We start from the raw sequence: 23,894 nt of genomic DNA, 5'->3' as shown, positions 1-23,894 counted from the left end.
GTCTAGTCGTTTGTCCAAATCACATTAAACAGATCCTAATCCGAGCACCTGTGCGTCTCGAGTTCAGGGTCAACCTCGCCTGGTGTCCTGTCTTTATCTCAGCGCGGGATTACCGTTTATCTTGACGAGAATGTTCGTAAATCAAATCGATCAAAAAAGAAACAAAAACAAAAAATCCAAGGTTTTATTCCTGTAATAGAGGAATACTATCTAGCCTACGAAACAAATAGCCTACGGACACACACACACAGAGAGAGAGAGAGAGAGAGCGCGCGAGAGAGCGAGACAGACCGCTCTCCTAGTTACCTCCTTTCGACCTCGTCAACTTTTAACCCCGCCGCGCGCAGCTCTCGCGCACATAGTGATGCTGACTGACAAGCGCAGATTATTTACAGAACAATTTAGAGGCTGTGTATAAATTCTGCGCCAGTTAGGTGAGTGGATATATTTCATTTTACGATGTTTTCCTCGACAATTTTGGATACAGCCTGTATTTTTGGAAGCACTTAGGAACAAGCAGATTTATCATGGAGGAGAGGATGTGTTGATCTGGGGTTTTGTCGTCGTGTGTTTATTTCAATGCGCGAGTTTGGACATCGCGTGTCACGAGTGCATGCGTGAATGAATAAAGGTGTGACGACAGAGTAGGCATCACGCTAATAGGAGACAGAGAATGGATGGAGGGAGAAAAGACAGACACGGCAGAAAAGGGAACAGGACAAGATCGGGAAATAAGGATCAGAGAGGAGAGGAAAAACAGAGCAGGAAAAATCGGATAATTAATGACGACATGACAACGTTCTGAACTGTTGCGGAGTTTATCTCTGTGTTCGAGGATTAATATTATTATTTTTACCTATTTATTTATTTTAGAGGTGTAACAGATCAGCGGGAGTTATTTTTAAATACGTTTCGGAATTTAGTGAGCAACGATAGCCTCCGAAATGTTCCTCATACAATGAGGTAGGAGATTATTTAATAATAAAAAATGAAATACAAATTAAATGAATGCAACTCAGACTCTGTAACACAATTGAGACATTTCAGTAGCTATAGAAGCCTAAATCGACATTTTCAACTAACATTCATATTTTTATAATCAAAGGGCATATTTCATTTAGGGAAAATAATGTGTTATTAAACGGTCAACAATTCAATCAAGAATTTAAGGAAGCCAGTTGATTACATCAGTTTGTAGACCATTCATTATTTTAAAGCCAATTCGTTTCTGTTTTAAAATGTCAGCATATATGTACACAATAATATAATCACAATAGTCTGGATAACTCCTGGTGAAAGCATTTCTGCCTTTTTCATGCTCTCATTTTTAGATCACCGTAATTCAATACTCAGACGGAGTTATGGCGAATTTAGAGTTCGGATCTTTACATTCCTGTTCTGGCGGTGTTTCACCAGCAATGGATTTAGAAAAGGACAAAGATTCCGGACGTCATAGTCGGAACAGAACCGGGTCGCCGCCGCTGCAAACTCAGCTCTCACAACAGGTCAGCCATGCACGTGCACCTTAACCTAAGACAAGAATTATTGGGGAAATCCTGTAAGATTTTTTAAAACGGATTTTAATCTTAAATTAATATTATTAATGTTATTATTATGGCAACTGTTGTTATTGCTTTTTATTGCACCTATCACCCCGAAAGCAATAAAGCGTAGGCCTATAATTTGTACTATTTTATTATATTTAGGCTACAATACAGAAGTAGGCCTAGACATAATTGTTTACTAGCATTACATTCATCAAAACATAGGCCTATTGTATTGATCAAATATAATGTCTTTGGTAACCATTACATTTAATCATGCAACATTTAGACAAATTGTTGTGATATTGCTATCCTCAAGATGAACACACAACTTGTTTTAAATAGCTGCCATATTTTTAGGCCATATTAGATTGATTGGAGGTCTACCGTTATTACATTCATCATAAGGACTGCTTCATAATACACTGCATGGTAAAAGCCTTAAAAACAGAACAGAAAACATCTGATCACTTTAAGGCTTTAACGACGTTATCATTTGTCAACAGACTGCAGACTGAAATTATAAACTAAACCCTGCATTAATTTGCACTTCATGTTTTTGCCGCCCCTTGCGTGCAGGGAATGGAGGGAATCAAAGTTTATTTGCACGAGAGAGATCTGTGGGCGAAATTTCATGATGTCACAACAGAGATGATCATCACCAAAGCTGGCCGGTGAGCAATACACTTTTCACATCACTTTTCATTATTCTCCTCAGACCGGTATATCGTCGTTAGAGTACCGCAGCAATTGTACTAAATGCTAAGTTTGATGCTTCTTCTGATATTGAGAACGTTGTTTGTTGTTCAGCAATTATTTAAAAACATTAATTTGTATATATATATATATATAAAAACAGCATATTACACCTATTATTTCAATAGCAAATCAATAAAAATGTATTAGGCTATTATAGTTATTATTATTATTACCATTATTGTTGTTGTGTTTTTAATTGTTAGATTATTTTCATATTGTTTTTTTATTTTTTACTGTCGTTGTACATTAACGTAACATTAATCTTTTGCAGACGAATGTTTCCCAGCTACAAGGTAAAGGTAACAGGCCTAAACCCCAAAGCGAAATATATCTTACTTATGGACATTGTTTCAGCCGACGAGCACCGATATAAGTTTGCAGATAACAAGTGGTAAGTTTTGCGATTAAATAATTTAAAATAAATCTTTAAAAGCTTTCATTTATAGATAGGTCCACATTTTTATTCAGATGTTATAATTCCTTTAAAAAAAATAACTGTTAAAATAGGTTTTTATTTGAGGTTTTGAGTGATGAATGAATTATTGCATGAAAGGACAATAAAATGCTGGCAAAAAATGATCTTGTGGTGAAGTAAATATAGCAGAAAAGATTAAGTACTTTCTACATTGAAGAAGTTTATGTGTGAAAATGAAAATATTAAGTAAATTCTACATTCAAACATGTAAAAATGAATACTCTAGCATAAGTAGATTGATATCTTTACAATGTGTCATTGTGTATTTTTCCTAACCATGTCATATTTATTTGCTAATTTGAGTAAATGTCACTGGTTATGTATATGTAAGTAAATATTTCTTTTTGAAGCTGGTGTTTCCAGCATACACTGGGCTTGAATAATTAATGAGATTGCAAGTTTATTTTTATTGTTAATTTTGTTGTTACATTTGGTAACTTCTTGTTTTGTGCAGTCTGAACTATTCAAAATTACCATTTTCTATTCAAAATTTTCTATTCAAAATTACCGTTCATGATAAAAAAAAAAGATATATATATATATATATATATATATATATATATATATATATATATATATATATATATTTTGATTGTCACCGTCATCTTGTTTTGTGTACCAAGTGTTTAGGTCTGCATGCTCTGTATTTTATTCTGATGCCAATCATGCAAGTTGAGGTCTTTCATAGACAATAAAGCATGCATATGAGTCTCTGTGGGGGGCTTCTGTTTGTCATGTGGTATAATAAATGTTTAAAATGTGACATGTTCTATTAATATGGTAATTTATATTGTACTAAGTTTATTCTAGTAACATGTATATCATTTATGTGAGTAAAAGTAACTGTATTTACTAAACATATTTAAGTTAAATTTAGTCAATAACTTTAATCAATACTATACTGTGAAGGTTAATATATTTTACTTAAACTGATACCATTAAGATTTACTTAGAAAAACTGTGTGCAAAAACATGCAAAATAAAAATAAATTTCTGTAACATTTTTAGGGAAGAGAAAGTAGTAAAGCAAGTATTAACAGAAAATTAACCATTTTAAAGAACTCTTGGCTGGTGTTACATGAAGTTCAAATTACACTATTATGCTTCTTTGTTGGTGAATATTGTTCTGTGAATTGAGGATCCACACAGAATTGCCGTGAAAAACCACTGTATCAGAGACAGTCATTCTCAGACATGTGGAGCAGACGGAGAGGCTTTATCTTTTTGAACTGGACCAACCCATTCATGTCCTTTCTGTTCGACAGGTCTATCAGTGGTAAAGCTGAGCCTGCAATTCCAGGCCGACTGTATGTGCACCCAGATTCACCGGCTTCAGGTGCTCACTGGATGAGACAACTTGTCTCTTTCCAGAAACTCAAGCTTACCAACAACCACCTGGACCCGTTTGGACATGTCAGTAATGAGAGCAATCACATTTATATGTTTATTTATTTGAAAGGAAAGGTCACCCAAACCTTAAAAATCTGTCATCATTTACCTGTTGTTCCAAACCTGTATGACTTTCTCCAATGGATGTTAAGTACTGACAGTCTCAATCTTTATTTACTTTCAAATCATTTGTGACTGAAACTGTCAGTCCCTAACACTCTGCCTAGCATCTCCTTTGGTGTTTCATGTAAGAAAGAAAGTCATATGGGTTTGGAACATCATGAGGGTAAGAAACTGATGACTGAATTTTTGTTTTCTGGTGAAATAACTCTTATCTTTATTGATGGACATAAACTTTCCAATCATTAATATACACCTTAGTTTAATTGAACTGGACACACAACATTCTGACAATGAAATCTCTTTTTGTTCTTTGCTCCAGATAATTTTAAACTCCATGCATAAATACCTGCCGAGGCTGCACATAGTGAAAGCAGATGAGAGGAACAGCTTTGGCTCCAGCAACACAAGTTTTTGCACACACTCCTTTCCTGAGACGGCCTTCATCGCTGTGACTTCCTACCAGAATCACACAGTAAGCGTCATGGCAGGACTGGACCCAATCAAAAATGAATGGATAGATTTTCAGAAAGACAGCAGAGTGTTTAATCCTCGGTTTTTATTATTAGATCACTCATCTGAAGATTGAGAATAATCCTTTTGCTAAAGGTTTCCGTGGAAATGATGACATCAAACTGCATCGCATGTCCCGTACTCAAAGGTGGGACAGACAAAATGTTAAATGTTTTAAAGGATATGCATGTGCTCACACAGATATATTTTGTGACTGTATGTGTGTAACAATGAATATCTAATGTAACATTTTTCTCATCTTCATTTATGTCTATTCTGTGTGCCTACATGTAATTGCGTGCAGCATCTTCTAGGCACTAATGTTGTTTTGGATACACAGAGAATATGTTGTCCTTTTGACTTGCAGGATTTGGGAACCAAAGTCAAAGCTTTGTGTTGACAGTATTGAATGTGACACACAAGAGAGTGATATTTATAGTGTAACAATATTAAGAGTAGTGCAGCACAACACACTGTCACACAGAGAGGTCATTGAGGGGCTAATGTGTGTGCACATCTGTGCATATGCATTTATGAGAGAGTGAAACAGAGAGTGAAACAGAGAGAGAGAGCGAGAGAGAGAGAGAGAGAGAGAGGAATGAGTCAGATTGGGTAAAGTGGGAGAAAAAAATATAGTTAGCTACTGTAATTGTCCCTCAGCATAGCAATTTAATTAGAAACGATCAGTACTGTGCAAATTATATCTCTTACCCCCTTAGCCCCACTATGTCAATACAAAGCATAGCCTTATTTCCCACACCCTGCTCTTGTCTTAACACCCTTATCTATGAACCCAAGTGCCAGTTTTTCTTCAACTACCCTGATTCACCCCCTCATTATCAGTCAGCCTCTGCAATCTCCTACATAACTTTTGAGTTTTTCTTTTAAACATACTCTCAATTTTTTCAAATATTTTTGGGTCTTTGCTGTAGGAATCACTGTGTCTGATGCCCACTTTGCCCTCTTTCCACAGTAAGGAGTACCCACTGGTACCACGTAGCACTGCCCGGCAGAGAGTTGCTCCACCCTCTCCTGACTGTCTCTCTCAGTCAGAATGCACTATGCCACAGAAACCCAGTCCTGGCTACACTCGCTCCAGCACTTCAGGTACACAGTCCTAATGAATTCTCACACTTCAGTATACCGTAGAGAGCACTGACTATGTCAAGCTCCAAAATCAAGCTACCGAGCTACAAAAATCATTAAAAAACAGCACCATGAATATACTGTAAAAGAAGTCATATGGTCCAACTGTAGAACATGGCACTAGCAAGGGCAAGTACTGGGTGTGATAGCCAGGGAACACATACTCATAATAATGTATACATTATGTTGACTGCACTGTACTCATGCGCTATATTCCAAGACTTCTGAAGTCATATTATATCAAAAGACTGATATCTAGTCATTTTTGCTAAAAAATCTTCCTTTGTGCCATAGTTCTTAAATCTTATTTGTACATCAATTCAAATATGGTGTGCCTTGATGCACCACATTTGACGTCAATGTTCTGTCATTAGTTCTTGCGTCATTGACATCAAACTTGGCACGTGTTAACACGCCATGTTTGAATTGAATGAGGTTTCAGAGATTCAGCAGAAGAACGTCATGTATGTTTGGGACAAAATCAGGGTGAGTATGATAGAATTGTCCTGTTTGGGTGAATTTACCCTTTTTTGTGCAGGTGACCGTGACCACACCCTCACTGAAACTCATCCCACTCATGACCCCACCTATCACCTCTTCACATACCAGCTCTCCCCAGAGGTGGCCCCTTTGAACAATGTCCCCTGCAATTTGGATTCTGCACAGCAGCTGCCTTGCATGTATGGAAGCTCTCAGGTTGGCATGGAGGACATCAGATGGGCATCATATACGGACAGCACAACTTACCAAAGCTTTTCCTCTGCTAAAGAAATGGGTGGGACGTTTGGTACAACCCCTGACATCTCTCAGGAACTGTATCCACAATACACCTGTGAGGTGGGCATTCAGTCACATTGCATGATGACTGATTTCTCACTTTATGCTTGCAATCAATCATTGAGCCAAAATCAACAACCAAGCAGTTGGTGTGGGGGCAGCTGAGCAAGTATGTGCACTGTGTGCATGTCTGTTTGTGTGTGTGAGTCTGTGAATAATTGTTGTGACTTCATAAATCATAACATCCTGAAATCACAACATTTTAGTTTGCTCCACAGTTTTTAAATAGTCATTAATCAAACAATGTCTGTCAGGTTAAAATAAATGCTAAATTTTTGTTATCAAAATAAACTGATCTTCTCTCAGTAAAAATAAAGGTTCCATTTAGAACCAAAAAGGAGCACAAGGCCTAAGGAAAACTCTCCCTAACTCTCCAATTCTTCCAAACTATGTAATAGTTATAATAACTATGGGTTCTTTAAAGGAATATTGCGGGTTCAATGCAAGTTAAGCACATTTGACAGCATTAGTGGCATTTGTTGATTACCACAAAAATGTATTCACCCCCCCCCCCCCCCCACCCCCTTATAGTGAGACACAATGGAAGTGAATTGGGGCCAATTCGTTTAAATGAAAATACTCTCTGTTTCAAGAGTTTAGCCTCAAGATGTAAAGTTATTGACAATTTTACAACTTCATTGCCATGATGTAGAAACCCTGTAATCCCCGTAAACAACAATTGTATACAGATAAGACAATAGTTTAGACAGAAGAATTAATGTATGTGCTTTTATAAAATGATAAGCTTCACAGTTCTGCCTTTAAACCCTCCAAAAGTTACCACATTCACTTCTATTCTAAGTGCCTCAATGTAACATCGATCTTTGCTTCTTTTTTTTTTTTAAAGAAAACTAGAGATTAGTCGAAATTATTTTTTGGTGGTAATAATATTATGCCACAAATGCTGTCGATTGAGCATAACTTGTGTTGAGCCCAGAATATTCCTTTAAAGAACACGGAAACTAAAACACTGAAGAACCTAAAATTAATCATCAAGATCCTTTTAATCTCCAGGAATGTTCCTGAGAAAAACTTCACCCGATCATAGAAAATTTCTGTTCACTAACACTGTGGAGCATGTGGAAACTAATGGGGCTTCAGGATAGTTCAAAATAATCAGAGATTTCCACAATATATATATATAAATAGAAAACTTTTCATTTCCTCTTATCCCGAATCCAGTGATGGACGTTTGCATGTCCCCTGCGTCTTTAGTGATGTATATGAGATTTTGTGTAGATTTTTGGCAATCAAATAGCTTCCAGTGAAATGTGTGAATCTCTGTTACTATTCCCACACTGTGAAACATAAATGTTAATGGGATTGTTCCTCTGGATAATATTTCACTTTACTGATGCTGATGTACAAACAATAACAAACCCAAATGCAAGATAGAGTCAGATATAAAACCCTACATATCTTAAGCCTCACATCCTTCTGAACACACACCTCAGAGGGATGGGGGTCCTTTATTTTGTTTATTTTTATTTTGTATTATGATGAGAAAAGGGAATGCTGGGTACTGCTCGTGTCATAGTCCGTTAAGGGAGCCATGATGTTACCAATCTTGTCATGGCCGAAGGCAAAAGATACAGAGAGATAGTGAGAGAGAGAGAGGGAGTGAGAGAGAGTGATGGAGGGAGAGAGAGAGAGAGAGAGAGAGAGAGAGAGAGAGAGAGAGAGAGAGAGATGAGAGAGGTGAAAAGGGAAGTATCAACTGGACATTTATTTATAGACACACCAAGCAATAAGACTTTCATGAGTGAAATGTGGCAATTTTAAAGAATGTTTTTATGTTGTGTATATTCATGTTCAGATTATGAATTATTATGAATTAATAATTGTTTTTAAAGTCACAAATTGTGCTTGCTGATATTTATTTGTAATGCACTTGTTTAATTTATTGAAGATTTTGCATTAGCTTGATAAATGTAAAGTTTCTGTGTTTTGTGAAAGTGTTTTTTGAAAATTGTTGGAATACGAGGCTGAAATAAAATGTAAATCTTTGGCCTGTATGATGTTTAATGTTTATTCAGATTTTTTTTATATAGACTGGTGTTTTTGATAGACTCATTATTTAATTGTATTCCAACTTATTTGCAGTATTATTGAAGTATGGTTCTTTCCAAAACGAGAAAACTTCTGGGTCATAAAATTATATAATTACACATGATCAATGAATTTTTCAATATTGAAAAATCTTAATAATAATAATTTCACATTATTTGTATTAATGTAACAAACCAACCAGGGAATGGTGTATTTAAATTATTTGTAAGTAAAGTAGTGGATTTACATTTTTAGAAGCATAAAATGCTTGTCAGAAAACAAAAGTGACAACAAAGATATTCTTTATTGGCCTAAAGAAAAACTAAGGCATTATTATTCTACATCCAAACCAAAAAGATTGTGATAACATTGTGAGGCAGAGAAAGCTTTTTGGTGCATAATTTTTATAATCATTTTGCAATTATATATTTTTTTATCAGTTTCATTTTGCCAGAACTCGCTTTTTAAAAAATTTAAAAGATCTTGAAGAAATATTTGATCTGCCTTGCAGAAAATATACTTTGACAAAAAAAAATGGCTTACATTTTTCTCATATGCATATCTGGCAGCTGTATAATGGCCATTAAATAAATGGTTAACTTGCAAAAATTGTGCACTGTTTTCAAGATTAAGAGGGCAATACAGCTTGGCCAATGAAACATCTTACCCCACTGCCCCCTATGTGTACATGCATACATGCATGTGAACAGTTTAGTAGTGTGTGTTTGTGTGCCTCAGAGCTGTAGTTTCACACCTCATGTAAGTTTGAGCCGTCGCAGCGAAATGGAGAGAAAGAGACAGAACTGGGTTTTTTTTCTTTTTCAGGAATGACAGTAAATTTCTATAGGGGAAAACAGTTTATAATGTAAAAGCAATGTTTTTTAACAATGCTGCTCAAAGGAAAATAATGCAGCCTTTTCTATCAGTTTTTGTCACATTGCTAGGGTAAAATGATTGACTTTTTGAAATGCATGTTTTTTGTAACCCTGTGGAGCCTGAGGCCTCATACCTTCTGACTGTTCAGATTTGATAACACAAAAACACAGAACTACTTGACTGTTTAGAGAGCAGTGTCTTTTTGTCTATAAAAACAAACCGGCTCCTGACAATTTTGAGAAAAGAGAGAGATTTTGAAGTGTTGATCAATTGGACACTTTACTGTCCCATAATGCCTCGGAAGCTGAGAAGACATCGAGATCAAAAGGTTTAAACAAAACCAGAGTAGACTTTCTTCACGGTTGTTGTTATTACGTCATATATTCGCGTCACGGGACAATACCCACGTTCCTGGATTAAGTATGTCTGGAATCTATTCATACTACTTACATGCATATTTGTTTTGGGTGAATAGTATTCTTCAACTGCTGTTGATGTTCTCCATCAGATGCAAATCTCAAATCAAAATTAAGTCGTTGGGAAGTCTCTGACTCTTACTGGATTTCCCGCTCCAACAAAGCATTGATTTACTGGTAATTAAGTGATCTGATCTCATTTTCTCAAACCTAATGGCAACATTCAGGAAACACGCCACTGCCCCCAGTGCACTCTGGGACACACACACGCATGGTCCTCTTAGGGCCCTTTTACCTCCCTGACATTAGCTTGTAATGTTATTAGCTCGTGCATCGTTAAGAAGCCCATTTAAGCAAAATGAGTCTTTATTGCGGAGTGGTAGGAGATTGAATGGCGTACATCTTAATATTTGAGTTGCTAGCATTGCAGCTCACGGCTACTCTGTTTTATTATTGTTCCTTTCTGAACCTCATTCCAAGGTTTGACCCAAGAACCTTTATCAATTTACTGAGACCCAACTGTGCCTGTATAGTCTTTATTTCTTAAACATTGTTTATACATTGTTCTTTTTTGGGTGTCAGCTTTGCATGAGGAATATTTAAAAAAGATAACAATAAAAGAAGGAGAATTATTTAAATGTAAACAATTTTAAAGGCGAATCATCAACTAAATGTAGATTCAAAATCAAGTTCAATTAATATTCTGGGTTCAATACAAGTTAAGCTCAATTGACAGCATTTGTGGCATAATGTTGATTACCACAAAAAGCAAAAATTGAGGTTACAGTGATGCACTTACAATGAAAGTGAATGGGGCCATATTTTGGAGGGTTTAAAGGAAGAAATGTGAAGCTTTAAAATGTTATAAAACCACTTGCATTCATTCTTAATCTATTATTTGAGCTGTAAAGTTTAAATTGACAATTTTACAGTTGTTTTATGGTTTGTTGACGTTACATCATCATGGATGCAAGGTAATGAAGTTGTAAAATTGGCTGTAAATTTACACAGAAAAGGTTAGTATGAGATTTTATCACACTTAAATCATGTTAACATGCATGGTACATAGCTTGTGGCTATACCTTTGACATTTAACGTTTATGAATTGGCCCCATTGACTTCCATTGTAAGTGTCTCACTGTATCCCAGATATATTAAATTTTTTATGAAAAGGAGGGGCAAGTCAATATGACTTTTTCTGGTAATTAATATTATGCCACAAATGCTGCTGATTGAGCTTAACATGTATTGAACCCAAAATTTGTATTTAAAAAAAAAAATTCACCATTTCTTATATTAATGCTTTATTTAATTGAAACATTCCTCAACATTTTTGTCAATATTCAATAGTCATGGCAATAAAGCTTCATTGAACTTGAGAAATAAAACGCTCTATAGTACTGTATGTAATAGTCAACAATCAGTCTCAAATACCAACAGCCATACGGATTCAGAGTGGGTCAGTGTGTGTGTGTGTGTGTGTGTATGTGTGTGTGTGTGAGTTTATCTGGTGCTTAGTGGACCAGAAAACACTCATATGGAAGCACCTCCCCCAACAGTTTATCCTAAGAAGACTCTTCCTATGGAGACCTTATAATCTTCTGTCATCAACACACTAAAGCACTCAACAGACCCCTCAAAAAAACTTTACATCATTAATATGTTTCTGCTGTAATTCTGTATAATCTGCTATTTCTGTAACATACCCTTGGTGACAGAATAATACTGAGTTCTATGTCGAATCCTCCAATATATTAAACCCTCCAATTAGTCATAATCTTTTTCTCATTAATGTTTTTTTCTCATGATACTGTGTTTCAAAATCTGCAATGACCACCAAAAAACAAACAATCCTCAGGAGAACAAGAGCGAGGAAAAGAGTTCGGACTGAACTAATGACCCATGGCACATGGGCAAAGTGGGGGTGAATGGGGCACCCTCCGATGCACCCCCACCTCCTAATGTTCTGGGGCAGTGTCCTTCGGCAACAAGGAGCCACTGTCACTCTCCATTAGCAAGAGAGACCTAATCCCTCCACGCAAAACTGCCATAATGATATCACTAACCACGGGTGGCACCACCGGCCATGCAGTGTATGTCTGTGTGTGCGTGCACGTGTGCGAGACTTAATGTCCACAGCTTGACCTTTCACAAACACTTGTTTCACTAACCTGGACCTTTTTTCTTCTTTTTTTAAATGTCTTCTTACATCTTTTGTGTCTAGTTGAATATGGTTTTAGCAAACTGAGATGTTTGGCCTCTTACTTGACCTCAAAGGAAATTTGAATGAATATTTCTCAGATCCAAAACATTTAATGTTTAGACAATTTATTGTCATTAAACATTTTGTGTCCTGTAATGACATTAATTATGTTCTTATATTGTATGCACAGTTAATCAAGTTAAGTTTGGTTTATTGCCATTGAAATATACAAGTACACAGTGGAACAAAATGTAATTTCACCAGGCTACAATGCAAATTACAGACAATACAAGGCACATTTCATAGAACAACTTACAGTCTTATGTAAACATACTTAGTAAACATAACCACTGTAAACAATTTACACAGTACATTTCAGTAGTAAGAATGAAGGAACAAGAAGGTTATTCAAGTGACAATGTGATTTAGTGTTTCATATATTAATATGATCATAGTGGTGATCATCTTAACAGTAAAACTAAGTAGTTATAGTACTGATAAAAACAGTCAAAATATTAATAATAAAAACAACAACAATTCAATTAGAACGTAGTTCAAGAGGTGGCTGTAGTCAGTTATTGACAGCTATTACATTATAAGATGCTAAAACATTATACATATCATTTGTAGATCACTGGTAATTCATACAAATTGACAAACATCTTTTAGTTTGTTTAAGCGCTTTATCACCTTTGGAGTCTGTATAAATCTCAGCCTACCCTCTGTCTTATTCTCCCTGTCTTGCTCTATGTCTCTATGTCAGTTTTTCAAACTGAATTCATGTTCAGTGCTGTTTACTCTCCATAAGCAAGCCCTCCATTGACAACACTAAACGATGCATCACAACTATCAAACAAACAAACAAATGCACCCTGACCCCCGCCCAGCAGGAAACCAGTGTTGTCTTCACTTATCACAAACGCAAATTGAGGGTAAACATCATCCTGAACATTGAGTGGCTCTCCTGCCTCACTCACCTCTGTTATGCTCTTGAATAATGAATTTTGCCTGTGCTGTTCAGTGTTCGATCATGTGTGAACACAATAGAGGGGCACACAGAGACCTGATGCTGCCTAAATTCACTGCACAGCCTGCAATGTGGGCTAACACTGAATTTCTATGTTTATTTTTTATTTTTTAGTTTCTTAGATTTAGCAGTGTCAATGTGTCAAATTGTCTGAAATGTCCTAGTACAAAAATGTAAAAGAAAAGTCACAAATGTTTTTAGCAACAGTTCATGATATAATGTAGTACTATAAGAATCCTATTAAAACATGGTTCTATTTTAACAGAATATGATTCCATATATAACACATCCAAAATAAAATAATTTTAGATTGAAATGTTTTGTTCTAAAGCTAAAGTGAACCTCTGTTCCCAAAGGTCACCGACCTTGGAAATTTGTCATGTGATCATATAGTAATTTTTACCTTTAATTTTTTTTTTTGCATGTAAGAGCTGCTTTGGACATTTACATGGGTGTTGGAAATCCCTTACTCTAATTTCAAACAAAGAAAACAGAAACCTGTGTGGCCTTAATGCATTAGGTGAGAAGGTGACAGGAGACAGAAACATGTTTATGAAAAATTCAAGGAAGGTCTGGACACATGCATGAAAACAAAAGGGGAAAAAACACATAAAAACACTTAACATATTTGAATTTATTTGATCAAATCCATTAAGTATCATAAAAAGATACTTTTCATGTTCTCACATTTTTATTACAGTGGAATTATTTATTAAATAGCATAAAAACATATTAAATTGTAATGACACAGACAACAAAGTGCATTTTAGCTGAAACGGCAAACTCTGAGAAGCTCAAGATGAGGTATGAAGTGAAGGTATTTAACAGGCTTGTCTATAAAAATGTCTCATAAATGTGTATGGCGTATAATTACTGCTGCTTCAGAGCGGAATTAAAGGAGTAGTACACTCAAAAATGAAAATCCATGAATTATTTACTCACTTATGTGTTGTTTTTAACCAATATTACTTTCTTTTTTGGTACACAAAGGGAGAAATTATGAAGAAATTTATGCTCAATGATGTCATACAACAGCAGTGGATGGTGACCACCTCTTCAAGCTTCAAAAGGTATAATTCAGAAGTCTAATACATTATTCAATGGGACTCATGCCTGGTTCTTAAAGGAGTCATGTCATGAGGAATCAAATTTTCCTTGATATTTTGACATATAAGAGACATCTACTATAAAAATATACTTTAAATTCCAGAACTCAAAACTTAATCCCTAATGCAATAAAACCATTATTGAAACCAAGCTGACAAAATTCCCCATTCTCTACTTCCGCGACTTCCCTACGTCACTTGGGGTAATCATTAATTCAAGACCTCCACAGCATCAACATCAACATCAACACCTATTTAAAATCATGGCACCCATGGCCCCACCCACTGGTGCTTACTTGGCTCGTAAACAAAAACAGAGAGATGGACAAAAGGCCTACTCTCTGTGGCCTAACTGCTCCTGAACATGAAAGGAGACCCATCTGGACTATTTTTTTTATTATTTTTGTATACTACACAGATGTCTTTGACTGTTTTCATCTCTCTGGCATGATTTTTAAAGACACTGTGTCAAGTTTCAACTCTCTAGAGAAGATGTGTTTCATCAGCTGCTGTGGCTCCTGTTGTTTTGTTGCTTAAACTGCTCAACAAACAGTTTGTTTGCCTATCAGCGCTATTTTTAATTGTTGGTGTATATGTAAAAACTCAATATATAGACATCTTTGAATGTTTTGATTTGTTTCCAGCAGTGTGCACCTCAGTACAGGATGATAAACTGGATGTATGTGTCTTGTGAAGCAGTCATATAACGAAGGAATTGTCACAGAAGGATATGGGGCTGTTAAAAACACTGGACCGGTCAAAATTGTAATTAAAAAGTTCCATACGTTAATATTTCAAATGACATGATTGTTTATGCTGCTGACATGCTGTCTACACCAGGCGCGTGCGTCTGTTGACGAGATGAGACGCTACGGCTTGAGGCTGTCAACACCGGGTGCATCAACATAAACTTTCTGAAATGTTTCTTTGCGTTGTTGGCAGGGAATGGGACAACTGTTTGTTTACTGTTGGAGTGACACACCTCAATGGATGCTTCCATGGTAGACAGCATCATTGATTATAGTGTCCGGTGTAGACAGGGTGTGAGTGTTAACAGTTGTGCTTGAGATGAATAGTGTCATATATTTGAAAGCAATGCGTTGAAAGTGTGTTAAGTGCAAACTGTGAAAAGCCGCAACGCGTAGGTGTATCTGTCACCAATTTTACTTCTAAAAGCCATGATTTAATAAAGGCTTTTTAACTTTTCTATACAATTCGAGTGCCTTGGAATATTTGATTTTTTGATTTTGAGCTTAATTATCCCAAGCAACCAAAGAGCACCGAGATTTTACACCCTGTGCAGCACTTCTTTTGCATTCTTTGCAGTGGTGAAATGTACATTTCTAATGTTTTGGTGCTTGCTTATTCTCTTCCGATTGTGTTTCAACAGAGATCGTTTACATTGAAGTTTAAAGGAGGAGCTGAGACAAAAATCAAGCTTGTCAGATAGATGTGTGGAAAATTCTCATATATTACAAAATTATGACACTTTTGGTGACATTTAAAAAAAAATTTTTACTAACATTATCAGAGGACTTCAAGGAAGATAATGAAATTATAAAAAGAGTATTACAATAAGGTTTGGTGAGAAACAAAATTGTTGGCTCAAAAAGAGGAACTGGAGGCTCGTGCCAATAAATCCATTTGTGAAAATATTGATATATTATTGCTTTCCTGCATGCTCATGAGAGTGCACAAGAGCAGCTGTCCACCGGCATGGAAAAATCAACTCAACAACGCTCTCAATGCTAGAGAACTGTCACATTGGGGCATGTTTGTAACATGTAAAGTGAGTGTGTATTGTCTATTATTGTATAAATGAGCAATGATATCATCTTACTGTATATATGCGCTAGTTACATTTGGGAAGATGCCAGCTTGAATGCATGCAATCTTCCTTTGAGGTCTGTTTGAAGTCTGAATTAAATGTAATGATGTGATTACAACACTGAATCCAGCAGAATTACGTATCAAATTTTGCTGGTCTTTTTACAGACGTCACTGCTTTCATTGCCTGGCGCCTGGCATTTTCGGCTTCTTACTTGAGCAAGTTGAGCATTTCTGGACTTTTTGATGTTCTCGACCACCCTAATGTTTTCTCCGCACCGCTGTCAATCCCACAATCCAACTCGCAGGCCTGGTGCTTGACTCCCATAATTAATCAACAGCTACGCTCAAAACGTACCAGTGGATACGTACAATTATGCAGCCCCAACTTGCGAGATGTGGCGTTCAGGCAAAACCTTGCTTGCATGGTACAATCGGACCACCACATAGATATTAACAACAAAAAACACAGCACAGCTACACACAAACTAAAGAACCAAACTTGCAAACGTACATTTTTTTAAGAGTTTTAATTCGAAGAATAGACGCATTTCTATGCCCAGCCTTATTTTTATGAACCGGAGTACTAAGAAATTGAACTGAGATAGATTGAAGAGTTGCACATATGCTGTATAGTGTTTCACTGTCTTCAGAAGTGATATGATAGGTGTCGGTGTAAAACTGATCAATATTTAAGCCCTTTTTTTAATTTTTTTTATTTTTACAATAAATCTACTTTTCAAACAGCCCTCATATGCATATTCACGAGAGGTTCTCTTCTGTTATTTGCAGATTTGCATTCTTCGTGGATATCACCATCTACTGGGCTGTTGTGCAAATATGATTGATTCATACTTTAACTTTCCTTTATCCCTCTCTTTTTCTTTCTCCTCCCTGCCCATTAGGTGGCAATATGCACGAAGAATGCGAATCGCCAAAAAACAGAGGAAAAAGAACTCTGTCCTTTTGTGAAAGCACAAAGGTAGGCTGGTAAAAGTTGAGATTTATAGTAAAAAAGGACTAAAATGTTGATCTGTTTCTCACCCACAACTATCATATCGATTCTGAAGACATCGATTAAACCACTGGAGTCATATGGATTACTTTTATGGAGCTTTACAATTCTGTCCCATTGGACCTAGAGAGTGGAAATATTCTTCTTGGAGAAGATGTTATACCAAGATGTGTAAGTCATACACATCTTGGATGGCATGAGGGCGAACTATTCCTTAAAAAACAAAAAACAATCACGGACAAAAATTTATTTCTCGGTAACAGTGATCCACAGATCTTTGTAAATTAACCAATGATTTTGGATAATTAAAAAAAAATAAAAAATTGTTAAAGCCAATAAATCGGAAAATGATTTTGCCACCGTAGGGCAACAAAGCAAAAACGTTGACTTTCTCCTTATTTGTTGCCATGGAAACGACAGACGCAAACAAAGTTTTCCTTCTTTCTCGTTGGAGTTCACTGGAGCTTTTGCGAGTCTGACTACAGACAGAAACCATGAGTTTGAATTTGGAGGATTACTTTCGGACGGTTTTCGAGTCGAAACTCTCAATGTAAATATATATATGTATATATAGATATAGATATATGATTTATCAATTCTTACATTACTGTCAAAATATTGCGTGTTATGTTATTATACAATTGGGATTCAAAATTAAAGTAAGTATTTGAAATGCAGAGAACTTTAGCCCTGGTGTTTGTACAGTGGAGAGGTTCGGGGTTCATTGCAGGTTACTCAGAGACTGATATTGTATAAACCTGTTTCTTAGAAATCCGTCACAGAACGAGAATGATTTAAAATCGATGGCCTTGCGACATTTAGAGAAGCGCGCGGAGAGCGCGAGCATGGACAAAGCACTGGAAGCTCAGAAAAAGGTGACTGTAGTGAAAAATCTAAACATTTCCAGTTTAAAAAACATGATGATTACGATTAAATGCTGGACGGTTATTCTTTTTATCGCTCTCCGTTTAATGTGTTATTGTGTCAGGAGTTTGAGATGGAGCTGGAGAGAGTCAGACAGAAGAAAGAAGAAATGGCAAAAGAAGAGAAGAAACTGAAAGAATCTGTACTGCATTATGACAAGTTTATCAAAGTAAGGCAACATACCGAAACACCCGCTTGGACAGGGATGGATATGGTGATTGCTTATAAATTGGCTTGTTCTCATAAATGTTTCTGTTTTTTTCTCTTTCTCTCAAGGAAAATGACGCCAAACGGTCTCGAGCCATAAAGAAAGCAGAGTCAGAGAGAGCTCAGACCAGGCAGAAAGAACAGGAGATTGAAAGGCTAAAGATGAAACTTGATGGCCTGTTGGCTCAAAAAGAGGAACTGGAGGCTCGTGCCAATAAATCCAGCATCTACCAACGTTTGATAGAAAATGCTGTTAAGCGGTCTGGACAGGTAGTGATAAAAATTGACAATTGTTGTCTCCATAAAGATAGAGGTACTGAAAAAACGTGCACATCTCAGAGAAACTGCTGAGATATTCCCCATGGTTCATCTGCTTCACTGAATGTGGAGAGTGAAATATTCTATACATAACTTATAGTAACTAACTAACTTAACTTTAATTAACTTATAGTAACTAAACCTAAGGACGAAGCAGTTCTGTGGGTCTTGCCATTTGGTCAGATCTCTTCAGTTTGTATTCTGTTTTTTTCTATAGGACTTGTGTATAGTAGAGTTTGACTGATAGTGGATTTTGCCGATACGATAACTAAGGTGGTAAAAAGGGCAGATAACCCAGTAATTGGCCAAAAGTTTCTAAAATCAATTCAAAGAATGTTACAACATTTTCTTAGTCGGCACAGACAGAGTCCAGTGTCCAAAATGAATAAAATCCCAGATGCAGTTTATTTTTCAACTAAAATCCCAATAATAATAAAAAAAGAAGTTTGGGTACATAACATAATATTTTGGGGAATAGTTCACCCAAAAATGAAAATTCTTTCACTATTTAATCTCATGCCATCCCAGATGTGTATAACAGTCTTTCATCAGCAGAACACAAACAAAGATTTTTAGAAGACTATCTCAGCTCTGTACATCCTTAAAATGCAGGTGAATGGGTGCCAAATATTTGAAGCTCCAAAAAGCACATATAGCCATCATAAAAGTAATCATTAAGACTCCAAAGGATTAGTTAATGTTGAAACGCTAGGTGTGTGAAAGTAATTGATCAATATTTTAGACTTTGTTTTTTTACAAAAAATTCACTAGAGTCGAGGTCACACAGCCTCTCACGTGATGTAAGCGCGTTGGCAAGTTCATGTGAGATCTGACGCATGAAATATGAAAATATATGGAAGCTCTTTGTTGTTTACAACAGAGCATAGAGATTCATACAAAGATGCCTCATTCGACTCGGTTTGGATATGTCAACTGCGGTGCCATCTTGGAATGGTCAACAAGGAGAGCTGTTTGAATCAGTTTGAATGCAAGTAAGTGGAGGCTTGCTTTTGTGTGGAAACAGTATCATGACCCATAGAAACAGCTGCTAATAAGGTATCTACGTATCAAAGCAGAGGAGGCTAGCGCGCTTACGTCATGTTAGAAGCAGTTTGAACACCACCCTCATAAACGAGCTTGCTTGAAGGGAACATTTTTAGTAAAATTTGTAAAATGTATCTATTTCATACACATACCTAGCGTTTTGTTTTCTGCTGAAGAAAGACAGTCATACACATCTGGGATGGCATAAGGGTGAGTAAATGATGAGAGAATTTTCATTTTTAGGGTGAACTATCCCTTTAACACTAATGAAGCCTGAAATGCATCAGGGACTTTTATTTTCAAATGATGGAGACTTGGCTTCGGTACAATGCTCTATATTTAATATTCACCAAATGTAGCTTTTTATAGCCTATATTATTATTATTCACAATATATAAAGTTGAAGACACAATGTATGTGCTGACGAGTGATGTTTCCATAGTCACAATTTTCTTCACATGCCCTTGCTTCAATTTAAAAAACTTAATTATCAGAGGAACACAGAGGAATAAAATAAAATATCAGCATACATTTTTAAAAGTTATAAAAATCAGCTATTACCACAGATTAATCTGTAAAAAGGATATATCGGTCTACAGCTAGTGTGTAGATTGATTGGCATTTTCTTAATGATGAGGCAGATGAGGTAAAAAAAACTTGTTCAGTAGAGAAATATTCAGCTTTGCTAAACACTGATGTTTTTATTAGGGGAAGGTGACATTCTCTGTCTAAAAGAGCATTTTACTAGATGTATACATTTTACTTGTAAATGCCCTGTGAACAAGATTAGTCATCAATATTTTTGGTCAGTTTATCGAGAATAGAAAGACTATACATTATAAATGCATTTATTCCCCATTTTTTTAAAGTTAATTTAGTGAACTTTTAGGAGTACAGTAGCACATAGATATTTTTCCCCTTTTTCAATCAATTTGGAATGCCCAATTCCCAATGCGGTTTTAAGTCTGCGTGGTCGCGTAGTGACTCGCCTCAATCCGGGTGGCGGAGGACAAATCCCAGCTGCCTTTGCGTCTGAGACCGTCAACCTGCGCATCTTATCACGTGGCTTGTTGAGCTCATTGCTGGAGTCTTCACGCAGCATCCACGCTCAACTCACCACGCGCCCCACCAAGAACGAACCACATTATAGAGACTACGAGGAGGTTACTCCATGTGATTCTACCCTCCCTAGCAACTGGGCCAATTTCGTTGCCTAGGAGACCTGGCTGGAGTCACTCAGCACATATAGATATTTTTCAAGCAGACAGACATGGGCTGAAATCCACAAAACACAAAACATGTCATTACAGATAATGTGTGTGTGTGTGTGTGTGTGTGTGTGTGTGTGTGTGTTTTATTTTATGATTGAGGACAACATAGATGAACTTTTACAAACTGTACAATGTACTGGATGTGCTTGTGTACATGTCTGATATGAAGCTTGGCCCAGTAGTCAGCAAACAGTTACATTGTTGAATTCTGTTTCATTTATCTTGCATCTTACCATTCTGCCAGAACTTCATCTAAAATGTTGCATTAATAATGCTCATATTTTTTCCTCTCTCTTCCTTTTGTTTATCACATTTGAGTTTGTGAATGCTGATCAATTCATTGCCCGTTTTGAAACACTACGGACAATGCGTGAACACTTACTGGAAAAACAAAATGCAATAGAGAAAGAAACAGAGAGAAGGAGGCTGGAACACAGACAGTACTTAAATGAACAGAAATCTCTTATTCTGCACTATACCAACACATTGTACCAGCTTCAGGCACAGCTAGACAGCATACGTTCGGAAGCATTAAAATGGGTATGTACACACACACTAACAGACGTTACTGTGGCACTATTCTGAATAATTTCATCTCCCAAGATAATAGAAAGATAATGTGTTCTACAGGAATCAAAAATGAAGCACATCCAATCCACTGCAGCAAAAGATACACTCCTATTGGGTCAGATACTGTACACAATCCTTAACCTTTATCGCTTGATTAGCAAAGAAACTGTGGATGTTGAGAATGCCTTTGAGCAGTTGGAAAAGGTGAACAATACATAAAATACTTGGAATGAATCTTAGAATAAACCAATATTTGTCTGTGAAGTAATTCACAGCCCATTTCTTTATAATTGAATTAGATACAAATTGAAACAATTTATATTAACACTACAGTATAGTAACAGTAAAGTTTTAAAAGTTACAGCAATGTGTGATGAAGTGTGACATGCTAATTTTTAAACTCCATTATTGCTCTAGTAAAAAGCTAAATTTGTTTTACATCATTTTCCTTCCAGATTCAGGACTTTATCCAGATTCAAAAAGCGATAGAGAGAGAGATGAAATCAGGGATGCTCCCATACTCCAATTCCATCACAGCATACATTTAGACCCAAGCACTGAGGACGTGTAGCCACTGAAAACAGCCAGATGTGCCAAAGCTAAATAAAAAATCATCAGCATTTGACCACCCTGTTGACAGGCTTGTGCACGGGGTGGGGGTGGGGGGTGGGGGGGCTACTCTGTGGAAATTAATTAAAAGGCCCAGGCTTTTATAGGTGGAATAGGTGGAATAGAATTGCATGCATGAGATTTTATTTAATGTTGGTTCTGGTAGATTTTGTGTGTGTGTTATTGCTGTCTATCTGGCTGAGTTAATAAAATATGCAAACTGAAAGCTAGAAGCACAGCTTTCTCAAATTTGATTGGCAGTGAAAGGCCCATTGACTGGCTGTATGTGAATGCACCTAGGCGAAACTGGTTTCACACTGACTTCCAAGGCATTATAATGTCATCTCTAATCTAAAAAAATCAGGTTATCTTATTTCTCAAGAAATAGAAACATAAGAAAATATAAAAAATGTAAAATGAAAAAAAAAATGACATTAAATGTTTTTATTTTTTTCAACTGCTCTGTCAGATGTCATTTGTATTATTTTGAATAAAACAGAATAATAGGATATCTTAGGCAGCAACGGATACATCTATTCTGCCTTCAAAAATCAATCAGATGAAGGCATCCAACTAGACAAGATTTTATGTCAACATTGGATTCAGACATGCTTTTATGCCTTCCTATCCCCATTTAATGCATGAGGAGCATTTTTCAGGTTTCTGACACAGCCAATGTTTTTAACCTAAACAAAAGACTGAAACTGGCCATAGGATCACCAATACGCCTAAAACTTAGCTCTTTTAATAATCAATAAAGAAACAATAATAATTGAAAAAATTATAATTGTTGAATTACTAAATATGTATAGGATCTTTAGTGACCCAAGATATGTAATAGTGATTTAGTGACAAAATTTAACCAAAAAGGGTGTAGATAAAAACATTACCATTCATTACCGTCTTATCGGGGAATGCATGCTGGGGCACTGCCTCCAAACGGGGTTGCCACCAGTGACCAAAAAAAAAGCTAAATTCTACAGTATATTACGTAAATCCTATTGATTTTATTTTATTTTTTAACTTGAATAAAGTTACTTGTAAACAAATGTAGTAATAAAGCACATTTTTGATTAATTTAGTTTTTTGTCATCCCTGTATATATCCATTAAGTTAAATTTGAGAGCCAGTGTTTATTATTTTTAGTGTTTTCATAAAACTAACAAGTTTATAAAATAAAAGCAATTTTAATAATGAGCAATATTAAAAACCCAGAAGCAGAAACGATGTCAACTATTTTCTTTTAATTAGTTTGGCCATTACAATATAGTAGTTTTATTCACAATCTCTTTCAAATAATAATAATTGAAAAAAAAAATTCCCCCACTGTAATAATTCAAATGGTTTGGCCAAAACATCATAGTGTTTCATTCAACATTTCTTTCAGATTAATTTACAAAAAAGCTGAGTAACACAGAGTTAAAGTTTTAGCACTGTAACAGTTCAAATGAAAACACCACAGTTTAAAAATAAAATATGGAACCATTACATTGTGCTCTGCTAATATATTAAAGAACAGTCTTTAGTTTAGAAACAATAAAAACAGTAGCAGAAAGAGGAAAACAGTCGAAAAAGAAAGAAGGCAGACCTCATCTAAAACAGCTGGATTCTTCTGTTTCGGTGGTGACTGGTAAGCTCTCCATTATTAT

The 23,894-nt window shown here is 36.0% G+C and overlaps 2 protein-coding genes across 2 annotated transcripts; both read left to right on the top strand.

Annotated features, from left to right (window-relative positions):
* The first annotated feature begins 878 nt into the window (after positions 1 to 878).
* tbx5b (T-box transcription factor 5b) lies at positions 879 to 7,161 on the top strand. The gene is made up of 9 exons (XM_052095641.1): positions 879 to 963; positions 1,332 to 1,505; positions 2,124 to 2,218; positions 2,575 to 2,694; positions 4,044 to 4,191; positions 4,610 to 4,762; positions 4,857 to 4,948; positions 5,774 to 5,907; positions 6,485 to 7,161. Exons 2-9 carry the CDS (start codon positions 1,362 to 1,364, stop codon positions 6,886 to 6,888), a joined length of 1,290 nt encoding a protein of 429 aa, XP_051951601.1. The 5' UTR covers positions 879 to 963; positions 1,332 to 1,361; the 3' UTR covers positions 6,889 to 7,161.
* Positions 7,162 to 17,713: 10,552 nt separating this feature from the next.
* On the top strand, positions 17,714 to 22,271 carry cfap73 (cilia and flagella associated protein 73). The gene is made up of 7 exons (XM_052095675.1): positions 17,714 to 17,852; positions 18,072 to 18,177; positions 18,291 to 18,395; positions 18,503 to 18,703; positions 21,385 to 21,606; positions 21,697 to 21,840; positions 22,092 to 22,271. Exons 1-7 carry the CDS (start codon positions 17,797 to 17,799, stop codon positions 22,182 to 22,184), a joined length of 927 nt encoding a protein of 308 aa, XP_051951635.1. The 5' UTR covers positions 17,714 to 17,796; the 3' UTR covers positions 22,185 to 22,271.
* The last annotated feature ends 1,623 nt before the right edge of the window (positions 22,272 to 23,894 follow it).

Source organism: Xyrauchen texanus, chromosome 3 (assembly GCF_025860055.1).
Source record: "Xyrauchen texanus isolate HMW12.3.18 chromosome 3, RBS_HiC_50CHRs, whole genome shotgun sequence".
Classification (NCBI taxonomy): Eukaryota; Metazoa; Chordata; class Actinopteri; order Cypriniformes; family Catostomidae; genus Xyrauchen; species Xyrauchen texanus.
The sequence above is the reverse complement of the archived record's forward strand: the minus strand, read 5'-3'. Positions and strand labels throughout refer to the sequence as shown.

Bases quoted from the DNA above. Each gene is read 5' to 3' on its own strand.
- tbx5b (XM_052095641.1), top strand. From the start codon at position 1,362: ATGGCGAATTTAGAGTTCGGATCTTTACATTCCTGTTCTGGCGGTGTT. The intron at 2,695-4,043 runs GTAAGTTTTGCG...TCTGTTCGACAG, and splicing joins AAGTTTGCAGATAACAAGTG to GTCTATCAGTGGTAAAGCTG. The intron at 4,949-5,773 runs GTGGGACAGACA...CTCTTTCCACAG, and splicing joins CGCATGTCCCGTACTCAAAG to TAAGGAGTACCCACTGGTAC.
- cfap73 (XM_052095675.1), top strand. From the start codon at position 17,797: ATGAGTTTGAATTTGGAGGATTACTTTCGGACGGTTTTCGAGTCGAAA. The intron at 17,853-18,071 runs GTAAATATATAT...CCTGTTTCTTAG, and splicing joins TTCGAGTCGAAACTCTCAAT to AAATCCGTCACAGAACGAGA. The intron at 21,841-22,091 runs GTGAACAATACA...TTTTCCTTCCAG, and splicing joins CCTTTGAGCAGTTGGAAAAG to ATTCAGGACTTTATCCAGAT.